General features: G+C 44.5%; 1 protein-coding gene across 1 annotated transcript in view; it reads left to right on the forward strand.

Moving 5' to 3' along the window:
* LOC309558092 (contactin-associated protein-like 5) overlaps positions 1–23,732 on the forward strand; it is a 591,346-nt gene that overhangs the window by 338,418 nt on the left and 229,196 nt on the right. The window contains exons 9-10 of the mRNA XM_082261047.1: positions 3,908–4,057; positions 9,328–9,493. Of these exons, the coding sequence (XP_082117173.1) occupies positions 3,908–4,057; positions 9,328–9,493 (316 nt within the window). The remainder of the gene's footprint in view (positions 1–3,907; positions 4,058–9,327; positions 9,494–23,732) is intronic.

A 23,732-nucleotide genomic window follows, 5' to 3' on the forward strand; every position in this document is an offset into this window, starting at 1 on the left:
GCCAGGGGGCAGGGGGGCAACTGCCCCCCGGGCCGCTCTGATGCCCCGTAAAAAGGCTGCACCGCTTCTGCCACAGACATGCCTAAAGGATTTCTGGTGAAGAGAAGTAAACCCCCACCGCTGACCTACTGAGTGCTGAGTGTGGGTTGAAGACAAGGACAGAGAGCAGCCCCCCCCCCCCCCCAACATGGATGGTGTAAACTGCTGTGTCTGAGCAGAGGCTGGTTCCATGCCCCACTGGAGACTGTGCCAGCCCCAACCAAGCTGTCCCAGCTCCCCCTGACTGCCCCCTGGCCAGATTCAGCCAGTGAATAGAGAGTACCTGGAGCAGGCTTCAGCCTGGAATGGGGGTCAAGGGGAACACAGGAAGAGGGGGAGTGGGAGGGGGGCGGAGTCACTGCACCATGGACCTCTGGTTTGTACTTGCCCCCTATGCTGAAAGTTGCCAGTCTGCCCCTGCAGGTGTGGCATATCAAGATGCTGATTGGACAGCATGATTATTGCACAGGTGTGCCTTAGGCTGGCCAAAATAAAAAGCCACTCTAAAATGTGCAGTTTTATCACACAGCACAATGTCACAGATGTCACAAGTTTTGAGGGAGCATTGGCATGCTGACTGCAGGAATGTCCACCAGAGCTGTTGCCCATGAATTGAATGTTCATTTCTCTACCATAAGTCGTCTCCAAAGGCGTTTCAGAGAATTTGGCAGTACATCCAACCGGCCTCACAACCACAGACCACGTGTAACCACACCAGCCCAGTACCTCCACATCCAGCATCTTCACCTCCAAGATGGTCTGAGACTGGTCACCCGGACAGCTGCTGCAACAATCGGTTTGCATAACCAAAGAATTTCTGCACAAACTGTCAAAAACTTTCTCAGGGAAGCTCATCTGCATGCTTGTCATCCTCATCGGGGTCTCCACTTGACTGCAGTTTTTCGTCGTATCCAACTTAAGTGGGCAAATGTTCACTTTCAATGGCGTCTGGCACTTTGGAGAGGTGTTCTCTTAACGGATGAATCCCGGTTTTCTTAGATCTTTGAGTTCAGCTCATGAAAAATGGGGGCAAAAACAAGTGTTGCATTTACAACTTTGTTCAGTGTATAAGGTACCCCCTTTCAGCTAGCTGACACTGGATCCCAGAACCTCTTCTGGAGTGGTCCTCTCTGACTCTGGCAGACCCCCCAGGGGCAATCCTCAGTACTCACGACCTGTGTAGGCTTTCCTGGGACTGGACCCCTCTCTCTCTCTCCGCAGGCTCTCGGCACACCGGATCCCCTCAGCTCAGCTCAGCACTCTCTGGATTCTCAGGTGACACCCCGAGACATCCACCTTCCTCAGACAGGAGGAGAGACAGCCGTATTCTCCCTCCTGGGACTCTGCTCCCGCCAAAGACACTGTGTCACTCACTTCCCCCAAACCTATACCCACTCCCAGAATCCTTTGCAGCATAATCTGCCTTCTGGGGTAGTTACAAGCTGGGATGTGTCCCCTGATTGGGCTTCCCACACTGCCCTATGAGAAGCCTCTCACAGGAGCCGGCAGTGGGGATACTTCTCCCCTCAGCAGGCACATCTGGAAGCCCTGCTGTTAGGCAGACAAGGCCCACTATACATTTACCTAGCACCTACCTGTAGGGTGCTACATAGAAATAGAAATAAAAATCTGACAAAGGTAAATAATACAAATAAAAGAAATAAACTTTTCTCTGCACTATAAAAATCATAAAAAAAATGCCAAAGCTAGGCTTTAATTTTATATATACAGTGCCTTGCGAAAGTATTCGGCCCCCTTGAACTTTTCGACCTTTTGCCACATTTCAGGCTTCAAACATAAAGATATAAAACTGTAATTTTTTGTGAAGAATCAACAACAAGTGGGACACAATCATGGTGGAACGAAATTTATTGGATATTTCAAACTTTGTAAACAAAAAACTGAAAAATTGGGCATGCAAAATTATTCAGCCCTTTACTTTCAGTGCAGCAAACTCTCTCCAGAAGTTCAGTGAGGATCTCTGAATGATCCAATGTTGACCTAAATGACTAATGATGATAAATAGAATCCACCTGTGTGTAATCAAGTCTCCGTATAAATGCACCTGCACTGCGATAGTCTCAGAGGTCCGTTTAAAGTGCAGAGAGCATCATGAAGAACAAGGAACACACCAGGCAGGTCCGAGATACTGTTGTGGAGAAGTTTAAAGCCGGATTTGGATACAAAAAGATTTCCCAAGCTTTAAACATCCCAAGGAGCGCAGTGCAAGCGATAATATTGAAATGGAAGGAGTATCAGACCACTGCAATTCTACGAAGACCTGGCCGTCCCTCTAAACTTTCAGCTCATACAAGGAGAAGACTGATCAGAGATGCAGCCAAGAGGCCCATGATCACTCTGGATGAACTGCAGAGATCTACAGCTGAGGTGGGAGACTCTGTCCATAGGACAACAATCGTATACTGCACAAATCTGGCCTTTATGGAAGAGTGGCAAGAAGAAAGCCATTTCTTAAAGATATCCATAAAAAGTGTCGTTTAAAGTTTGCCACAAGCCACCTGGGAGACACCAAACATGTGGAAGAAGGTGCTCTGGTCAGATGAAACCGAAATCAAACTTTTTTGCAACAATGGAAAACGTTATGTTTGGCGTAAAAGCAACACAGCTCATCACCCTGAACACACCATCCCCACTGTCAAACATGGTGGTGGCAGCATCATGGTTTGGGCCTGCTTTTCTTCAGCAGGGACAGGGAAGATGGTTAAAATTGATGGGAAGATGGATAGAGCCAAATACAGGACCATTCTGGAAGAAAACCTGATGGAGTCTGCAAAAGACCTGAGACTGGGACGGAGATTTGTCTTCCAACAAGACAATGATCCAAAACATAAAGCAAAATCTACAATGGAATGGTTCACAAATAAACCTATCCAGGTGTTAGAATGGCCAAGTCAAAGTCCAGACCTGAATCCAATCGAGAATCTGTGGAAAGAACTGAAAACTGCTGTTCACAAACGCTCTCCATCCAACCTGAGCTCGAGCTGTTTTGCAAGGAGGAATGGGCAAAAATTTCAGTCTCTCAATGTGCAAAACTGATAGAGACATACCCCAAGCGACTTACAGCTGTAATCGCAGCAAAAGGTGGCGCTACAAAGTATTAACTTAAGGGGGCTGAATAATTTTGCACGCCCAATTTTTCAGTTTTTTATTTGTTAACAAAGTTTGAAATATCCAATAAATTTCGTTCCACTTCATGATTGTGTCCCACTTGTTGTTGATTCTTCACAAAAAATTACAGTTTTATATCTTTATGTTTGAAGCCTGAAATGTGGCAAAAGGTCGAAAAGTTCAAGGGGGCCGAATACGTTTGCAAGGCACTGTATATATATATATATATATATATATATATTAGATAGTGTTTGGGGACTGGGACCTTATTTTAGCAAGATTATTTTTTCCTCCCCCCAAAAAAGTTTAAGTATTAAGTTACAAGTAGATTTTTTTTTTTGCTATATAAAGTTTTCAAAAGTACATCAATTTAAAACAAAGAGAGAAGCATTAATCTTAAGTGAGGACACATTCCTATGAGCAGCATTCTCCATTCCCCTGTAATATAATGTAATGTGTGAGAATGCAGAGGATGCCAGTAATTGGAAACGACTGTAACCAGCAGTTTGCAGTGCACAGAGCATCATTATCTCTAAGCATCCACTTTGTACTGGACACAATATAATGTACTTCACTGATCATAACAACGTTGCTTGCATGCTCTGTAAAAAGGAATATTATTATTTTATTTGTATTTATTTATTTTGCTTCACTAAATTCACTTTGCTTATTTTCTCTCAAATTAAAAAAAATAATAAAAATAGGGGCTTTCAGGAATAAACTTCTCTTCATTTTTCAGGTAGTTTTTTAAATGATGGTTTATGGCACACGGTGGCGATTAACATCAGAAGACACCGAATCACACTGACGTTAGACAACGGAGCCACCCCACCTGTCCATGTCACCATCCCTGCACGCATCTCCACCGGATATCAGTATTACTTTGGAGGTGAGCAAGATCCTGAAGCAGAACTCCAGGCAAACCACTAAGACACAGATACATTACATATATGGGAGCTGATATACCTGCCAGTGCCAATGGATTTGTAATTCTGTCCATAAGTCATCTAGACCAGTGGTCCCCAACCCTGGCCCTCAGGGCCCACTAACAGGCCAGGTTTGCAAGATAACTGATATACATCCCAGGTGATATCATTTGCTGCTCAGTGATTGCAGTACTTTAGTCTGCATCTCTCCAAGGTAATACTTAAAATCTGGCCTGTTAGTGGGCCCTGAGGACCGGAGTTGAGGACCACTGATCTAGACCATTTCTCATTCTTGTAATCTGGAAGCATGCCGGTGTAAAATGTAAAAAAAAAAAAAAAGAAATGTTCGTTATCAATGGGAAACCTGAGCCTGGGACGATGCACACAGCTGCCTTGATGAAAAACATCAGATGTCCCCCTTCATCACATCAGAGATCCTTCATTACATCAGAAGTCCCCCATCACATGAGAGGTCCTCCCATCACATGAGAGGTCCTCCCATCACATCAGAGGTCCTCCCATTACATCAGAGGTCCCTTCAATACATCAGAGGTTCCCCCCCATCACATCAGTGCCCCCCCATCACATCAGAGGTCCTTTCTATCACATCAGAAGTCCCTTCATTACATCAGAGGTTCCCCCATTACATCAGTGCCCCCCCCCCATCACATCAGTGGTCCTTTTTATCACATTAGAGGTCCTTTTTATCACATCAGAGGTCCTTTTTATCACATCAGAGGTCCCTTCATTACATCATAGGTTCCCCAACCACATCAGAAGTCCCCCATCACATCAGAAGTTCTCCATCACATCAGTTTCCTCTCCCCCATCACATCAGAAGTTCCCTCAATATTCAGAAGTCCCCCATCACATCAGAGGTTCCCCCATCACATCAGAGGTTCCCCCATCACATCAGAGGTTCCCCCATCACATCAGAGGTCCCCCATCACATCAGCCCCCCCCCTCTTCACTTCAAAACCCCCCTTCACATCAGAGTGTCCACCCATCCCTTTAGAGCCCCCTCTTCACATCAGAGGCTCCCCATCACATCACAGGTTCCCCCAATACTTCAGAGGCTCCCCCATCACTTTGCCCCCATCCCCCCCAAAAAAATGTCCCTCCCAAAAAAAGTCACCTCTCCTAGCACAAATCTTCTACCCCTCAAATTTCCCCTCCGAGAACACATCTTCTCTTCTACCCCACTCCAAATCTACCCTCCTAGCACAAATCCACCCCCTAAATTTCCCCTCCTAGCACAAACCCACCCCCCCCCCCCAAATACATTTCCCTCTTAGCACAATTCTCCTTCCCAGTGGCAGCTGGTGCTCCATGGGCCGGGGAGGGGGGCGGTAGACAGACCACACCATACCCCCCCTGACCACACCAGTTCCAGCCCACACACCTAACTCCCCCCCCCCTGGTCTCCGGCTCACTCACCCTGGGCAGGCAGTGGTGGCGGCTTCCCCCTGCATCTCCTCCGTGGGTTGGGCTTCCTCTGCGTCTCCTCCCTCCTCCTCCTCCTTGGCCAATAGCATGGCCTCTCCTTTTGGCCAATTGGGAAACGGGTCTTAGGACCCGATTCCTGATTGGCCAGGAGGAGAATCAGTTTGGCAATAGTGAATATTCGTTTGCTGTTGTCACACAACTGGGTGGGCTCAGGGCGCAGTGCTCTGCCCCCCGGACCCACCCTTTTTTGAAGCCTATTAATGCCTCTGGCTCTAATCACGTGCTTAAAAAAAAAAAAAAAACATTGGAATCCATGCATCAGGCGCCCCACATGTAGATTAGTGGGCCGGACACATGGATGGGGGGGCAGCGCCCCTGCACCCTTAATGGACGGGCCGCCACTGCTCCTTCCCCTTCACCATATCACCTCTTCTAGCACAAACCTCCAAAACCCCCCCCTCTTAGCACAAATCCTCTTCCCCCACCCTCCTCCCATTAAAAATCCCTCTAAATCACTACTCCTAGCAATTCTTTCTCTCTGCCGCCCCCCCCAATTGCCCCTCCCAACACAAATACCCTCCCCCTCAAACTCCTCGCAGTGCCTCCCCCCATCTCACATGAAACCACAGTGCCATGGGCAGCTTTCCCTTCTGCCCACCCCTTGTCCTGGCCCTGCCTGCACACTATACAGTTTTCATGCACTCTTCACAAACAGTTGCCACCCCTCGAAGTCAAGCTGCAAATGGAGAAAGTGGAAGAAGAAGGGTTGGAGTGTTCCATCAGCAGGCAAAATGATGGAAACCGTATTCTGGGATTCCGAGGTTGACTCGCCACTTTGAGCCGCCTTCTTCCACTTTCTCCATTTTCAACTTGGCTACTTTTCAGACTTCCCAAACCAATCAAAATACAGTGGAACCTTGGTTTACGAGTACCTCTGTTTACGAGCGTTTTGAAAGACGAGCAACATTTTTAAAAAAAAACTGTCTTGGTATACGAGCAGTTTTATACTCTAAAAGCATGCCATCCCCTCTGTAAATGCACTCTCTCACATACCATTATGTGTCCCAGCGCTTGTACACTGTATAAACATGCCGATTTATATTGTTTTAGAGTGTCCCTGCACTTACTGTATGTATATGTCTCCTCGTTTCTCTGCCTCTCTCTCACCTCGTCTCCCTGCTCTACCCGGCGGGAGGGGCCGATCACTCCTTCTGACGTCATCTGAGGAGGAGGGGAGTGTTGTGAGTGAACAGCCAGACAAGCACTAATAAAGAATAATCGGCATCTGTTATGTAGTAAAGCACGAATACAGGGACACATAATGTTTTACAAAGGAGATGGCATACTTATACTGTACAGTAATGTACTACTTTATATATAACAGCATATCTTTATATTACTATAAATGCTTGTGGAACGAATCATCTGAGTTTCAATGCTTTCCTATGGGAAAACTTGCTTTGATATACGAGTGTTTTGGATTACAAGCAAGCTGCTGGAACGAATTATACTCGTAAACCAAGGTTCCACTGTACGCTTTTTGTAATTTTTTTTTTTTTTACTAAAAATATGTAGCAGAAAACAAATTGGCCTAAAATGTTGAAAAATTTAGATTTTTAAATTTTTTGGGGGGAATGTTATATAGTAGAATGTGAAATTTTTTTTTTTTTTTTTTTTTCAGAATTGTTGCACTTTTTTGTTTATAGCGCAAAAAAATTAAATCGCACAGGTGATCAAATACCACCAAAAGAAAGCTCTGTTTGTGGGAAAAAAAGGACATTGGTTTTGTTTGGGTACAGCGTCGCACAACCGTGCAATTGTCCGTTAAAGTTACGCAGTGCCGAATCGCAAAAAATGGCCTGTACAGAAAGGGGGCAAATCCTTCCGGGGCTAAAGTGGTTAAACCGCAAAAAAAAATTGCAGAGGTTATCAAATACCACAAAAAAAAAACTCTATTTGTGAAAAAAAAAAAGAAAAGGGGCATCAATTTGTTTTGGGTACAGCGTCGCACAACCGCGCAATTGACATTTAACCACTTAAGCCCCGGAAGATTTTACCTCCTTTCTGACCAGGGGGTATTTTGCGATTCGGCACTGCGTGAATTTAACAGACAATTGTGCGGTCGTGCGACGCTGTACCTAAATGAAATTGACGTCCTTTTTTTCCCACAAACAGAGCTTTCTTTTGGTGGTATTTGATCACCTGTGCGATTTTTTGATCATGCGCTATAATCAAGAAAAGAGCGACAATTTTGCAAAAATAATAATATTTTTCACATTTTTTTATATGAAATTCCCCCCTAAAAAAATGTAAAAATCATAATTTTTTTACATTTTTGGCCAATTTGTTTTATGCTACTTATGTTTGGTAAAAAAAAATCACAATAAGCGTATTTTGATTGGTTTGCGCAAAAGTTATTGCGTTTACTAACTAAGGGAAAGATTTTTGTCATTTTTGTTGTTTTTTTGGCGGCGATCTGCGATTTTTTTGCGGGACTGCGACATTGCGGCGGACAGATCGGACCCTTGACTGACATTTTTGACACTTTTGGGGTTACCAGTGACATTACTACAGTAATCAGTGCTATACATATGCACTGTTACTGTAAAAATGACACTGGCAGGGAAGGGGTTAACTTTATTGGAGAGGGAGGGGTTAAGTGTGTCCCTAGGGGCGTGCTTCTAACTGTGATTGGATGTGGCTGTGTGTGTAACAGCAGAGATCAACGGTCCTACATAGCAGGATCGTATGATCTCTGCTGTTACACAGGGGAGAATGACAGGCGGCTGTGTTTACATTAGCCGCCTGCCTTTCTGCCGCTGTATCCGACGATCGCGAGTGACTGGCGGACATTGGGTCCGCCGGTCACACGCGCGGGCTTCTTAGTGAACGAGTGGGGGCGGGGGCGCGCCTCCGGCGGCGTACGCTGGCCCCCCATTGGCTCCCAGGCTAGTGACGTACCGGTACGTCACTTTGCCTGGGAGGGGTTGACCACCGCTGTTTATAGTCGGGAGGCGGTTGGCAAGTGGTTAAAGTAACGCAGTGTCGAATCACAAAAAAATGGCCTGGTCAGAAAGGGGGCAAATCCTTTCGGGGCTAAAGTGGTTAAACCGCAAAAAAAAACCAAAAAAAAAAAACACAGAGGTGATCAAATACCACTAAAAAAAACTCTATTCGTGAAAAAAGAAAAGAAAAGGGACATCAATTTGTTTTGGGTACATCGTCGCACAACCACGCAATTGTCATTTAAAGTAACGTAGTGCCGAATTGCAAACAAAATGGCCTGGTCATGAATGGAGGTAAACCTTCCAGGGCTGAAGTGGTTAATGAAATTGATTTAGCGTATGTATTATTATAAATAATATAAAATTACAGAGGGGTATTATAAATTGAAAATTAAGCACACATTTATCTGCAGCATAAAAGTAATTTCCGATGGTCCAAAGGTGAACTTACACTGGAACTTGACTGCTATAAAAATGAACTTTTGTGTTCTTTCGGAGGTGTAGACTCCCTCAGGCGTCAATGAAACTGAGTAAACCAATAAAAGAATGTAAATAAATTTGACCCGCAATGAACAGATCAGCACAAACAATAAAACACGCACTAAAAAGTTGTGCTGTTCTGCCGAACGTTTCTTCATGATGAAGCCTATCTAATAAAAGGAGACATCGGGAATATTGAGACCTTCGGGGTCATCCATCAATAACGCTCATAAAAAAAAAAAAAAAGTAAACGAGTTTATATGGAGTTTGATTAGACTCAATGTCTCTCTCTTCTCAAACAGGCTGCCCAGATCCTCCTTCCGACTGCGTCAATCCCATTTCTTCATTCCAAGGATGTATGAGGCTCATCTTCATCGATAATCAGCCCAAGGACCTCATTTTGGCTCAGCAAGGCATGCTGGGAAATTTTAGTGACTTGCAGATCGATATATGCGGCATAAAAGACAGGTGATTTGATATTTTTTGTATCAAGTGGGAATGGAGTCCAAAATTAAAAATGTATTATTTCAAATGTGTAGACACCACGTTACAACAACGGCGGGCAGTTATGTTGGAAGTGTAGTGTTCTACGTATAAAGTGTAATAAAATTGTATTATGATCATCTCCAGTGGTTGGCCACGTTGGTGGTGTAGTGTTCTATGTATGGAGTTTAATTGAATTGTATTATGATCATGTCCAGTAGTGGGCCATGTTGGAGGTATAGTGTTCTATATATAGAGTGTAAAAGAATTGTGCTATGATCATGTCCAGTAGTCAGTCATGTTGGGGGTGTAGTGTTCTATTTATAGAGTACAATAGAATTGTATTATGGTCATGTCCAGTAGTGGGTCATGTTGGGGGGTGTAGTGTTCTATGTATGGAGTGTAATTGAATTGTATTATGATCATGTCCAGCGGTTGGCCATGTTGAGGATGGAGTCTTCTATTTATAGAGTGCAATAGACTTGTATTACGATCATGTCCAGTGGTGGATCATGTTGGGGGTGTAATGTTCCATGTATAGAATGTAATATAATTTTATTATGGCCATGTCCAGTGGTGGGTCATTTTGGGGGTGTAGTTTTCTATGTATAGAGTGTAATAGAATTGTGATATGGCCATGTCCAGTGGTGGGTCATGTTGGGGGTGTAATGTTCTATATATAAAGTGTAAAAGAAGTGTAATATGATCATGTCCAGTGGTTGACCATGTTGGAGGTGTGGTATTCCATTATAGAGTGTAATAGAATTGTACTATGGCCATGTCCAGTGGTCGGTCATACTGGGAATGTAGTGTTCTATGTATAGAGTGTAATAGAATTGTAATATGATCATGTCCAGTAGTGGGTCATGTTTGGGGTGTAATGTTCTATGTATAGAGTGTAATAAAATTTCATTATGATCATGTCCAGTGGTCGGTCATGTTGGGAGTATAGTGTTCTATGTATAGAGTATAATTGAATTGTATTATGATCATGTCTAGTGATCGGTCATGTTGGGGGTGTAGTGTTCTATGTATGGAGTTTAAATTAATTGTATTATAATCATGTCCAGGGGTGGGTCATGTTTAGGGGTGTAGTGTTATATGTATAGAGTATAATAGAATTGTATTATGATCATGTCCAGTGGTGGGCCATGTTGGGGGTGTAGTGTTCTATGTATAGAGTGTAATAGAATTGTATTATGATTGTGTCCAGTGGTCGGCCATGTTGGAGGTGCAGTGTTCTATGTATGGAGTTTAATTGAATTGTTTTATAATCATGTTCACTGGTGGGTCATGTTGGGGTGTAGTGTTCTATGTATAGAGTGTAATAGAATTGTATTATGATCATGTCCAGTGGTGGGTCATGTTGGAGTAGTAGTGTTCTATGTATAGAGTGTAATAGAATTGAAATGTGATCATGTCCAGTGGTCGGCCATGTTGGGGGTGGAGTGTTCTATGTATAGAGTGTAAAAGAATTGTATTATGGCCATGTCCAGTGGTGGGTCATATTGGGGGTGTAGTGTTCTATGTATAAAATGTAATAGTAGTGTAATATCATCATGTCCAGTGATCAATTATGTGGGGGGTGTAGTATTCCAAGTATAGAGTATGATAGAATTGTATTATGATCATGTCCAGTGGTGGGTCATGTTGGAGGTGTAGTGTTCTATGTATAAAATGTAATAGAATTTGATTTATGATCATGTCCAGTGGAGGGTCATGTTGGGGGTGTAGTGCTCTACGTATAGAGTGTAATATACTGTAATTGTATTATGATCATGTCCAGTGGAGGGTCATGTTGGGGGGTGTAGTGCTCTACGTATAGAGTGTAATATGCTGTAATTGTATTATGATCATGTCCAGTGGTGTGTCATGTTGGGGGGTGTAGTGTTTCTATGTATAGAGTGTAATAGAATTGTATTATGATCATGTCCAGTGGTTTGCTCTGTTGGGGGTGTAGTGTTCTATGTATAGAGTGTAATAGAATTGTATTACTATCACATCCAGTGGTTGGTCATGTTGGGGGTGTAGTGTTTTATGTATTGATTGTAATAGAATTGTATTATGATCATGTCCAGTGGTGGGTCATGTTGGGAGTGTAGTGTTCTATGTATAGATTGTAATAAAATGATATTATGATCATGTCCAGTGGTGGGTCATTTTGGGGGTGTAGTGCACTGCTCTACATATAGAGTGTAATAGAATTGTATTATGATCATGGCCAGTGGTGGGTCATGTTGGGAGTGTAGTGTTCTATGTATAGAGTGTAATAAAATGATATTATGATCATGTCCAGTGGTGGGTCATGTTGAGTGGTGTAGTTCTCTACATATAGATTGTAATAGAGTTGTAATATGATCATGGCCAGCGGTGAGTCATGTTGGGGGTTTAATGTTCCATGTATAGAGAAAACAGAATTGTATTGTCATGACATTCACCTGTATCATCAGGTACCATATAGGACCATTGATCCTCCACTGTACATGAGTTCATCAAAAACCTATACATATATTACAAAAATGTAGAAGAGTGGCAGGGAAGCATATGTTAGGTTTATTTTAAAGATGTACAGCGAAAGCTCGTTTGGCTGTACATCTCCTATGGACAGTTCGTTCTGCACTCCTGTGTCCCATTTTCAGCAGAAAGCAGTCTGAAGTCCGCTCTCTGCTGACGTCACAGATGTTAGTCCAGGCACCGCGTCATCATGACCACGGAGTCGGGATCCACCAGGTGCCTGGACCGACACCTGGCTCAGCATCTCAGCGAACCACTGAGAGCCTGAGCCGGCCGCTCCCACCCCACCCCACCACAGCTCAGTGCTCCAATGAGCGAGGAGGGGGCAGAGCAGAGAGCTGCTGACTGACAGTCAGCAGCTCTCTGCCCGTGGAGCTGTCAGAACCGAGCGATCCACGGTGTTCGATCTCTCAGTTCTCAGTGCAGAGGCGCTGGGGGACAGATACAGATGCAGCATCCACCTAGGTAAGCATAAATGGGGAATCCCATACATCTCCTTTAAGCCTAGCAGACCTAATTAGCATTGGAGCCTAGAGAAGGGTAGAAGCTGTCAAAAGAACATTTCTACTAGTTACCTGCCACCAAGTTCTGAAGACTTCCATTGCTTGTGTGCTCGAAGAGGTTCTAAATTTGGGGTAGACATGTGACATGATCCTATGGAGACCCTATATTCCCCAAAGTTAGCAATGTTTCAAGGAGTCATGCAATAGTGGCCTCTACAATTCTAGAGAAGCAGGGGAGGACTAGGCCAGGGGGCAGGTGGGAAAATGCCCCCTGGGCCACTCTGATGCCCCATAAAAAGGCTGCATTCCTTCTGCCACAGACATGCCCAAAGTATTCCTAGTGAAGAGAAGTAAAAAGTCCCCACCACTGACCTACTGTGGAGTGCGGGATAAAGACAGGGACAGAACGCAGCCCTCCCCCCCCCCCCCCAGCATGGATGGTGTAACCTGTGTCTGAGCAGAGGCCGGTTCCATGCCCCACTGGAGACTTTCCTCCTGCGGCCAGCCCTGACTGAGCTGTCCCAGCTCCCCCCAACCGCTCCTGCTGGCCAGGTCATGAAACCAGATTCGACCGGCGAGTAGAGAGTACCTGGAGTGGAGCTTCAGCCTGGAATGGGGGTCAGGAGGAGGCCAGGAAGAGAGAGTGGGAAGGGGGCAGAATCACTGCATCATGCCCCTCTGGTTTGTTCTTGCACCCTGGGCTGAAAGTTGCCAGTCAGCCCCTGGAGGGAAGCCTCAACTTTCCAGAAAGGGGCCATTTAAAGCCTTGTATTCACAATGACTGACATTGAGTTCTCCCACAATACATATAAATATTTTAGTGGGAAGTTGCATGCTTTCATTACCAGTGCTGCAGATTGCACATCAGAAACACAGAATCATAAAAGCACTTTTTTTTTTTTTTTTTTTTTTACTACAATCCGTACTTGCGGCTTTTCATTGCCCAGGTCTGTAGCGGAAATTTCATATTGTGCATTAGCATGATATTTCGCTCAGTTGATAAATACCTAGAACCTCTGGAAATAAGCCTTGGATAGGCCCAGGCTGAGCGGAAAGCCGATGCCTTGGGTATTTTAGCGAAAACACAATAAATTTTCCGCAGTTAAGGGATTTGTTGCCAGTTCAGCGAGATTCAATTTCTGATCCGCAGCGTGTTCCAAACTTTATCAAAGGAACAGGTACACAGGAAAGTGAAGATTAAACTTAATTACACCTTATGTGTGTGTGTGTGTGTTTTTTTTTCTTTAGAGAGATTTCATATCTCTGTCTGGCAGTAAAGAGTTTCCAAATAACAGACTTTGCTCCAAGACTGCAGACACCGCAGAGCATCTGCTATTATTTACAGCTACTGCAATCCAATTTCTGAGATGCTTATCTGAGATCATCAAATAATAATTTTATTTTCCTTCTGCCTTTCTGGACCAGGTACACCTCTGTGCCTAAAAAGTTGCATGTCTTAAGATGTACAGCGCCTTTAAGTAGCATTCACACCCCTTGAAATTTTCCACATTTTGTGATGTTACAACCAAAAACGTAAATGTATTTTATTGGAATTTTATGTGATAGACCGACACAGGGACACATAATTGTGAAGTGGAAGGAAAATGAGAAATGGTTTTCAAAATTTTTACAAATAAATATAATAAAAGTAAAGCCGCGCTAAAAGTGATGCATGTTGTTGCAACAAATCATGTAACATAAAGGAAGCAGTGAGCAATCATACAAATTGGCAGTGAATATATATATGATATAAAAAATAAAAATGTCTGTATACAAAGATGTGCAGTCCAACACCAAAAAATCGCCGCCTAGCAGCGGTAAACAAATGACATGAATCCAAATAAAGAAGTAAAAAAGTCCAAATTAGTGTGTGTTATAGTGCAAGGAAACAGAAATCCTCCACCACAATATGAATATTCCTCCACGGTGTCAAAGTGCCAAGATCACACTAATGCGCTTACCAGATGGAGTCTGTGTTCAGGCGTTGGCAATAAACCATGGGGGTTATGAATCCGATCAGCTCCAATAGATCCCTTTCGAGCCTCCACCACTAGTCTAACCGGATATTATGTACCACGATATGGGAACAGCCCGGGCACTACCATCTCCCGCAATTACCATAAAAAGATAAGGGCCACCATAGTGAAGCATGTACCAATAACGTTTATTAAATAACTTGCATATGTACGAACAAACAGCGCTTGTAATCGGCAGAATCCAACAGGACGCAACCGCCCGACTTCCGGGTATCACGTGGTGACGTCAGCACGCCTTCCCGACGCGTTTCGTCATAGATGACGTCTTCCTGGGGAAGTAAATACGGGAAAAATTAGGTGTGCATTTGTATTCACCCCCCGAGTCAATATTTTGTAGAACCGCCTTTCTCTGCAGTTACAGCTGTAAGTCTTTTTGGGGATGTCTCTACCAGCTTTGCACATCTAGAGAGGGACATTTTTTCCCATTCTTCTTTGCAAAATAGCTCAAGCTCTGTCAGATTGGATGGAGAGCGTCTGAACAGCAATTTTCAAGTCTTGCCACAGATTCTTATTTGGATTTAGGTCTGGACTTTGACTGGGCCATTCTAACACATGAATATGCTTTGATTTAAACCATTCCATTGTAGCTCTGGCTGTGTGTTTCGGGTTGTTGTCCTGCTGGAAGGTGAACCTCCGCCGAAGTCTCAAGTCTTTTGCAGACTCTAACAGATTTTCTTCTAAGATTGCCCTGTATTTGGCTCTGTCCATCTTCCCATCAACTCTGACCAGCTTCCCTGTCCCTACTAAAGACAAGCATCCCCACAACATGATGCTGCCACCGCCATGTTTGATGGTGGGGATGGTGTGTTCAGGGTGATGTCCAGTCATAGTTTTCCGCCACCCATAGCGTTTTACTTTTAGGGCAAAAAGTTCAGTTTTGGTCTCATCTGAGCAGAGCACCTTCTTCCACATGTTTGGGGTGTCCCACACATGCCTTCTCGCAAACTGCAAACAGGACTTCTTATGGCTTCCTGTCAACAATGGCTCTCTTCTTGCCACTCTTCCTAAAGGGCAGATTTGTGGAGCGCACGACTAATAGTTGTCCTGTGGACAGATTCTCCCACCTGAGCTGTGAATCTCTGCAGCTCCTCCAGAGTTACCATGGGCCTCTTGGCTGCTTCTCTGATGAATGCTCTCCTTGCCCGGCCGGTCAGTTTAGGTGGACGGCCATGTCTTGGTAGGTTTGCAGTTGTGCCATACTCTTTCTATTTTCGGATGATGGATTAAACAGCGCTTCGTGCGATGTTCAAAGCTTGGGATATTTTTTTATAACCTAACCCTGCTTTATACTTCTCCACAACTTTATCCCTGACCTGTCTGGTGTGTTCCCTGTCCTTCATAATACTGTTTGTTCACCAAGGTCCTCTAACAGCTGTATTTATACTGAGATTAAATTACATACAGATGGACTCTATTTACTAATTAGGGGACTTCTGAAGGCATCTGGTTCCACTAGATTTTAGTTTTTTTAGGGTATCAGTAAAGGGGGCCAAATATAAATCCATGCCACACTTTTAGGATATTTATTTGTAAAAAATGTTGACAACCATTTATCTTTTTCTTTCCACTTCACAATGATGCACCACTTTGTGTTGGTCTATCACATAAAATCCCATAAAAATACATTTACATTTTGGTTGTAATATGACAAAATTTGGAAAATTTCAAGAGGTATGAAAACTTTTTTCAAGGTGTGTTTTTTAGTAGGTTTTTCATGCATTGCAGCATATTATAACACCTTTGGGGTGCAGCTTGCCACATCTTTAAAATTGTACTGCCTGAAATAATAGTACACTATTCAATCAGTATGTGTGCAGCTTAACCACTTAAGCCCCGGAGGATTTGGCTGCTAAACGACCAGAGGGTATTTTGCAATTCGGCACTGCGTGACTTTAACGGACAATTGCGCGGTCGTGCGACGCTGTACCGAAACGAATTTGGCGTCCTTTTTTTCCCACAAACAGAGCTTTCTTTTGGCGGTATTTGATCACCTGTGCGATTTTTTGATCACGCGCTATAAACAAAAAAAGAGCGTAAATTTTGCAAAAATAGCAATATTTTTCCCTTTTTTTTATATGAAATTCCCCCCAAAAAAAATGTAAAAATCAAAATTTTTTAATATTTTCGGCCAATTTGTTTTATGCTACCTATGTTTGGTAAAAAAAATTGCAAAAAGCGTATTTTGATTGGTTTGCGCAAAAGTTATTGCGTTTACTAACAAAGGGAAAGATTTTTGTCATTTTTGTTGTTTTTTTTTTTTAACGCGTAATGGTGGCGATCTTCGATTTTTTTTGCGGTACTGCGACATTGCGGCGGACAGATCGGACCCTTGACTGACATTTTTGACACTTTTGGGGTTACCAGTGACATTTCTACAGTAATCAGTGCTATATATATGCACTGTTACTGTAAAAATACACTGGTAGTGAAGGGGTTAACTTTATTTGAGAGGGAGGGGCTGTGTGTGTCCCTAGGGGCGTGATTCTAACTGTGATTGGCTGTGGCTTCAACTGTATGCAGAGTGATCAACGGATCTACATAGTAGATCCATGTGATCATCTCTCATACAGAGAGGAGAATGACAGGCAGCTTGTTTACACAAGCTGCCTGACTTTCTCCCTCTCCCCTGCCGATCGCAGAGTGGCCGGCGGCGATCGGGTCCGCCGGTCACACGCGCGGGGGGGTCCGTGACCACGCGGGAGCGGGAGCGGGAGCGCGCCTCCGGCGGCGCGCGCTCGCTCCCGGCGGCGCGCGCTCGCTCCCTAGACCCTCACAAGCTAGTGACGTAGCCCTACGTCACTTTGCCTGTGAGGGGCTGACCGCCCACGTAGATAGTCGTGCGGCGGTCGGCAAGTGGTTAAAGCAAAACTGAACAGTGTAAATAGCAACAAAAAAATAATTGCAGTTACATTAAAAAAAATAAGTGTGCAAGATTTTTAGGAAGTAGCCAAAGCCTGAGTAGAAAGGACTGTTGCCTGGCAGCATGCTATAGAGAAGGAGTCTTGCCCTCTGTGTGGAAGCAGCATGTAGGGAGGTGGTAAGTGGCCCCTGATGTATTTTCCCTTTTTGCCACTAGAGGTCTCCCTTTCCCCAGAGATAGGAAATACAGACAGCTGTGAAGCAGATATGGGAGGAGTTTGGGCACTGGAGCAGAAGGAGAAGTGTTGGTCCTTGTGAGATGGACATGAGATGTACTGACTCCCTCCAGGAGTGGGGTTCACATTATCCAAGCTGAGTCTGTGCTGGCTAATGGTACCTGGGAAGATAAACATTGCGTCTGCATGCAACTGGCCACGCCTACAAGTGGTATGCTGCTGGGGAGGAGGGTGTTACATAAGCCATTGTTTTTCCCCTTATAGACAAGGCACAGTCTCACTTTAAAACTGGATCAAAATCAATCACGTTCCTGAGTAAAAATGTCTGTTCTCTTCCAGTATGCTGAAGAGAAGGACATTTGCTATCTGTGAGCAAGCAGTGGTCTCTCTGCAGAGGTTGGACACGCCCCATGCTGAATCAGAGCTATACCTCTGCAATTAGCAATGCTCACGCCCCCTGCTGATTAGAGAATTCTAGCTCAGACTCCTCGGCAGGGGGTGTGTCTAACCCCTGCAGAGAGGCTACTCCCTACACACGGGGAGCAAGAGTCCTTCTCTGCAGCATGCTGGCAGGGGACAGGCTTTTATACTTAGGAATTTTACATATTTTAGTTCTGATCAGTTTTAAACTGAGACTGTACCTTGTCTGTGCAGCTCAAAACAATGGCTCATGTAACACTCTCCTCCTCCGCAGCAAAAAGGGAGGGGGGTGTCAGTCCTCTGAAGAGAGGCTACTGCTTACACACAGAGAGCAAGAGTCCTTTTCTGCAGCATGCTGGTAGGTGACAGGATTTTATGCTCAGACTGTGGCTACGTTTTAAAGAATAGTAACGGTTAGGCTTTGCACACTTTTTGTTTTGATGCACTTGTAATATATTTAGCTGATTTAACCCCTTCACGCCTAAGGGTAAAACAAACCTTGGCCTAAGCCCGATTTTGCAATTTTGACATGTGTTATTAAAACTTACATCAAGTGTCCCCCATCAGAGTTCCCCCTTCCATCAAGTGTCCCCATCAAGAGTTCCACCCTACATCAAGTGCCCCATCCGAGTGCCCCCATACATCAAGTGTCCCCATCAAGAGTTCCACCCTACATTAAATGCCTCCATCAGAGTGCCCCCTTACATCAAGTGTCCCCATCAAGAGTTTCCACTTACATCAGGTATCCCCATCAATAGTGCCCCCTTACATCAGGTAGGTGTCCCCATCAAGAGTGTCCCCTTACATCAGATGTCCCCATCAATAATGCCCCCTTACATCAGGTGGATGTCCCCATCATGAGTGCCCCCTTACATCAGGTGGGTGTCCCCATCATGAGTGCCCCCTTACATCAGGTGGATGTCCCCATCATGAGTGCCCCCTTACATCAGGTGGGTGTCCCCATCAAGAGTGTTCCCTTACATCAGGTGGGTGTCCCCATCATGAGTGCCCCCTTACATCAAGTAGGTGTCCCCATCAAGAGTGTCCCCTTACATCAGATGTCCCCATCAATAATGCCCCCTTACGTCAGGTGGATGTCCCCATCATGAGTGCCCCCTTACATCAGGTGGGTGTCCCCATCATGAGTGCCCCCTTACATCAGGTGGGTGTCCCCATCAATAGTGCCCCCTTACATCAGGTGGTTGTCCCCATCATGAGTCCCCCCTTACATCAGGTGGGTGTCCCCATCAAGAGTGCCTCTTACATCAGGTGGGTGCCCCCATCATGAGTGCCCCCTTACATCAGGTGGGTGTCCCCATCAATAATGCCCCTTTACATCAGGTAGTTGTCCCCATCAAAAGTGCCCTTTACATCAGGTGTTCAGATCAGAGTTCCTCCTAAGATGTCCCCAGTAGAGTTCCCCCTTACATTGATTATACTATCAGATTGTCCTCTAGGTGCCTCCTTACATCAACTGTCTTCATCAGTCTGGCTCATGGATCAATGGATGCACTCTTAGTGTCCTGGAGGGTGGGGGAGGGGGCACAACTAAAATCTGGGGGACACAGCCAACTCCAGCACCCCCCTAGATCTGGCTCCATATGAAGGTGGTTCATTCAGGCATCTAGACGATGCTTGGCAATTTGGCTACAGTAGTGGGTTGCTTTTCAAAAGATGCAATAAGAATTCAGATTGGGTACAGCTTCTAGGAAATAGACAATCTTGCAGAGTTTGCTCACCTGCGTATAACATCCTCTGGCGAAAAATAAATTAAAAAAGAGAGACTAATTGTTCACAAATGTTAAAGCTGCAATCTGCTGTTTGTAAAGTGGAGGTGTCTCATTATCACCTGAACACGCTTCACATGTAACTAGAGATCTTCCTCTCTGCATTTTATTCAATTATATACAAACTGTGCTGAATATAAAATCAATTTAAAGACAAATTGATAACCATTCTTCATCTTGGATATTTCTCTAGTCTAGGAGCTCATTCTCACGGGTGACCACCCTTGTGGCCCCCCTCTGAAAAACAATCCATGGTGGGTGTTTGACAGAGTCGTTTTAACCCTAAAAATCCTGAACTGCCACACGGCAATTTGTGCATTGCATATGGTTCTACAAACAAAAACTCCCTGCAGGTCCCAAAATCACTCGACTCCAAGACATGGGCCACCGTGTAAGTCTAGTACGGTTGGGAGCCCCTAGCAAATAGTCATGAGAAATCAAAAAAAAAAAAATAGAAACTAGTTATGGACTCAAGACTAAACCATCACAGAACTGGGTCTCTATAAAAACATATGTAAAAAATCTAGACCAACGCATCATAAAAACAACTTTATTGTACACGAAACACATAGACAATTATAAAATCAATCATAGACCCCAAACCTCCCTGTCAATATTGCACAATTATGCCAATTCTCATTCATCCTTGAACTTGTAAATTGTGTACAGACAGATCCCGGATCCTGTAATATTGGCTGTGAACAGACGGGATGTGCAGAAAGTCCTTTCAGGAAAACCATTGCGTGTGGTTGCAGGGCAGTTGCAGGGTGGCCATATACACTAAAATGGGTTCCATACAGTAAAATGGGTTCCATTCGCTAAAATCTGTTGTGTTTGCTGGCAATACCACTTGTCGAATGTGACACGCAGTTTCATTTTTGCTGCGGCTGTGAAGCATGCAGCCCAAGTGGTCATTTTATTTGTCACAAAGCCAACTGAGACAAAGTGGCGATTAAGCACAGACTATGATGTCTCAGAGCCAGTAGGCTGGAAAATGTATGCTCTGATGATGAAAATCTCTGCAAGGGTAACTTTGTGAGGTATTCTGAAACTTTACTTTTAAATAAAAGTGAGCTCAAAGCCCTGAAAATGTACTTCCCTGGCTAGATTGCAGTTGATGAAAGCACCACACTTGAGATAATATTCATAATATCTATATCATCTATATCATCTGGATCTATACCATCTATATCTAAATCTATGTCCGACTCCTCTATATCTAAATCTATATTTATATTTATATCATGTATATCTACAGTATCTTACAAGTACACCCCTCACATTTTTGTAAATATTTTATTCTATCTTTTCATGTGACAACACTGAAGAAATGACACTTTGCTACAATGTAAAGTAGTGAGTGTACAGCTTGTATAACAGTGTAAATTTGCTGTCCCCTCAAAATAACTCAACACACAGCCATTAGAGCCAGTTCACATTGCAGCGACCCAAATTGCCGGGGCAACCTGCGAGGTCGCGGTGCTCAGCGGGCACCGCGACCTCGGAGAGACCTGCACGGACTTCATATCATATGCAGGTCGCTCCAGGTCGCCCCAAAGAAGCTCAGGACCCTTTTTCTAAGTCGGAGCGACTTGTGTCGCTCCTATTAGAACGGGTCCTGTGCTACTCTATGGCAGGCAACCCACGGCGACTTGTCAGGCGACCAGGTCGCCTGACAAGTCGCCCCAGTGTGAACGGGGTCTAAATGTCTAAACCGCTGGCAACAAAAGTGAGTGCACCCCTAAGTAAAAATGTCCAAATTGGGCCCAATGTGTCAATATTTTGTGTGGCCACCATTATTTTCCAGGACTGCCTTAACCCTCTTGGACATGGAGTTCACCAGAGCTTCACAGGTTGCCACTGGAGTCCTCTTCCACTCCTCCATGACGACATCACAGAGCTGGTGGATGTTAGAGACCTTGCGCTCCTCCACCTTCCGTTTGAGGATGCCCCACAGATGCTCAATAGGGTTTAGGTCTGGAGACATGCTTGGCCAGTCCATCACCTTTACCCTCAGCTTCTTTAGCAAGGCAGTGGTCATCTTGTGTTTGGGGGTCATTATCATGTTGGAATACTGCCCTGCGGCCCAGTCTCTGAAGGGAGAGGATCATGCTCTGCTTTGGTATGTTAAAGTACATGTTGGCATTCATGGTTCCCTCAATGAACTGTAGCTCCCCAGTGCCGACAGCACTCATGCAGTCCCAGACCATGACACTCCCACCACCATGCTTGACTGTAGGCAAGACACACTTGTCTTTGTACTCCTCACCTGGTTGCCACCACACACGCTTGACACCATCTGAACCAAATTCATGGTATGGTACAGGAGAATCTCCTGTACCATGGCCGCAGCACTGCATCTCCTGAGGAGATGCAGGGGCTGTGGAGGAGTCTCACTTACCTTTCTGGTGAGGCGCTTTACATTTAAACACCTCACCGCGCATGCGCCGTCTGCCCGGGACGTGTATAGGCTTTCCCGAGCGGCGGCGCATGCGCACTGACCTGAGAACAGGTAAGTGAGACCGTGACTCGAGTATAAGCCGAGAGGGAGCTTTTTCAGCATAAAAAAACATGCTGAAAAAGTCGGCTTATACTCCAGTATATACAATATGCGCTCACCAGAAAACATGGACCCAGGTACCTTATAGTAAATGGGTCAAACAGGCCAGAAGATCCTCATAGGTGTAAGAATTCCAATGTTAGGGAATCTTCCATCAGGCTGTGTCATAACACATCTGGATATAATGGCATACAACAGGGCCACCGTGGAAAAATTCTCTAGGAAGGTATGAGCAGTGTATTGCAGATTGACTTTAGCACTGACCCCATGTGACCCAAATCTTCCGTAGACTAGATCCATAGATTTTCGTAGCTGCTCCAATCCTCTCCATCCACCATCCTCAGCCTCTGACTGCTTACAGCTTCCCCTCAAACCATGGAACAATCCAGATAAAATGATGTCAATTGTAGTGCTGGCAGCTTGTGTTCAGATATATAGATAGTGCAGTGTTTTTTCATATATCCATTGTATTATTGAGACAGGCTTCATAGGAGAGCCTCTGAGAGAGATTTGTGAGTACCATCTGGTCATAGTAGATGTGTGGGTCATTTGGGACCTAAATCTAGGAGGAGTTTATCTCACAGGTGATAGTACCTGGAAGTATTAGAAGTGAAGGGGACCTTGTGAAGTGAAGGGGACCTTGTGAAGGGAGGCCAGGCCACAAACGTCATTCCTTTGGTTGGTTGTTCCCTCCTTCCCCATCCTTATTCCTTTCTCTTTTATGCCTTGATTAATATACCATTGTGTGCATCAATCATCATTACACTATTTGCCAACCAACAAACTAACCCTCCCTTTTTATACATATATACAGTCAAGAAATGTTTTATGGAATCCAAATAAAAGTTATATTTTAATACCAATGGCTTATGGTGCATGCAGAAAGCATCCTTCGTTCAGTTATAATCTAGAAAACTACAACAGCTCATCACCCTGAACACACTATCCCCACTGTGAAACATGGTGGTGGCAGCAGCATCATGTTGTGGGAATGCTTTTCTTCAGTACATAGTTATATAGTAGGTGAGGTTGAATAAAGACAATAGTCCATCCAGTTCAACCTGTGTAGGTGTGTGTGGCTGTAATCATCTCACATACCCCTGAATGTCCTGATCCTTGAGATGTACGTCTAAGAGTCTTTTGAAAGCCACCATACTTCCTGCAGAAACCACCTCTTGTGGTAAAGAATTCCACAATCTTGTAGCCCTAACAGTAAAGAACCCCCCACGTTGCCTGAGGTTAAAACGCTTCTCCTCTAATCGCATTGTATGCCCTCTTGTCCTCATGCAATCCCTTCGACTGAACAGCT

The sequence above is a fragment of the Pelophylax lessonae genome (assembly GCF_965119305.1).
Source record: "Pelophylax lessonae genome assembly, chromosome: 6".
Taxonomy (NCBI): Eukaryota; Metazoa; Chordata; class Amphibia; order Anura; family Ranidae; genus Pelophylax; species Pelophylax lessonae.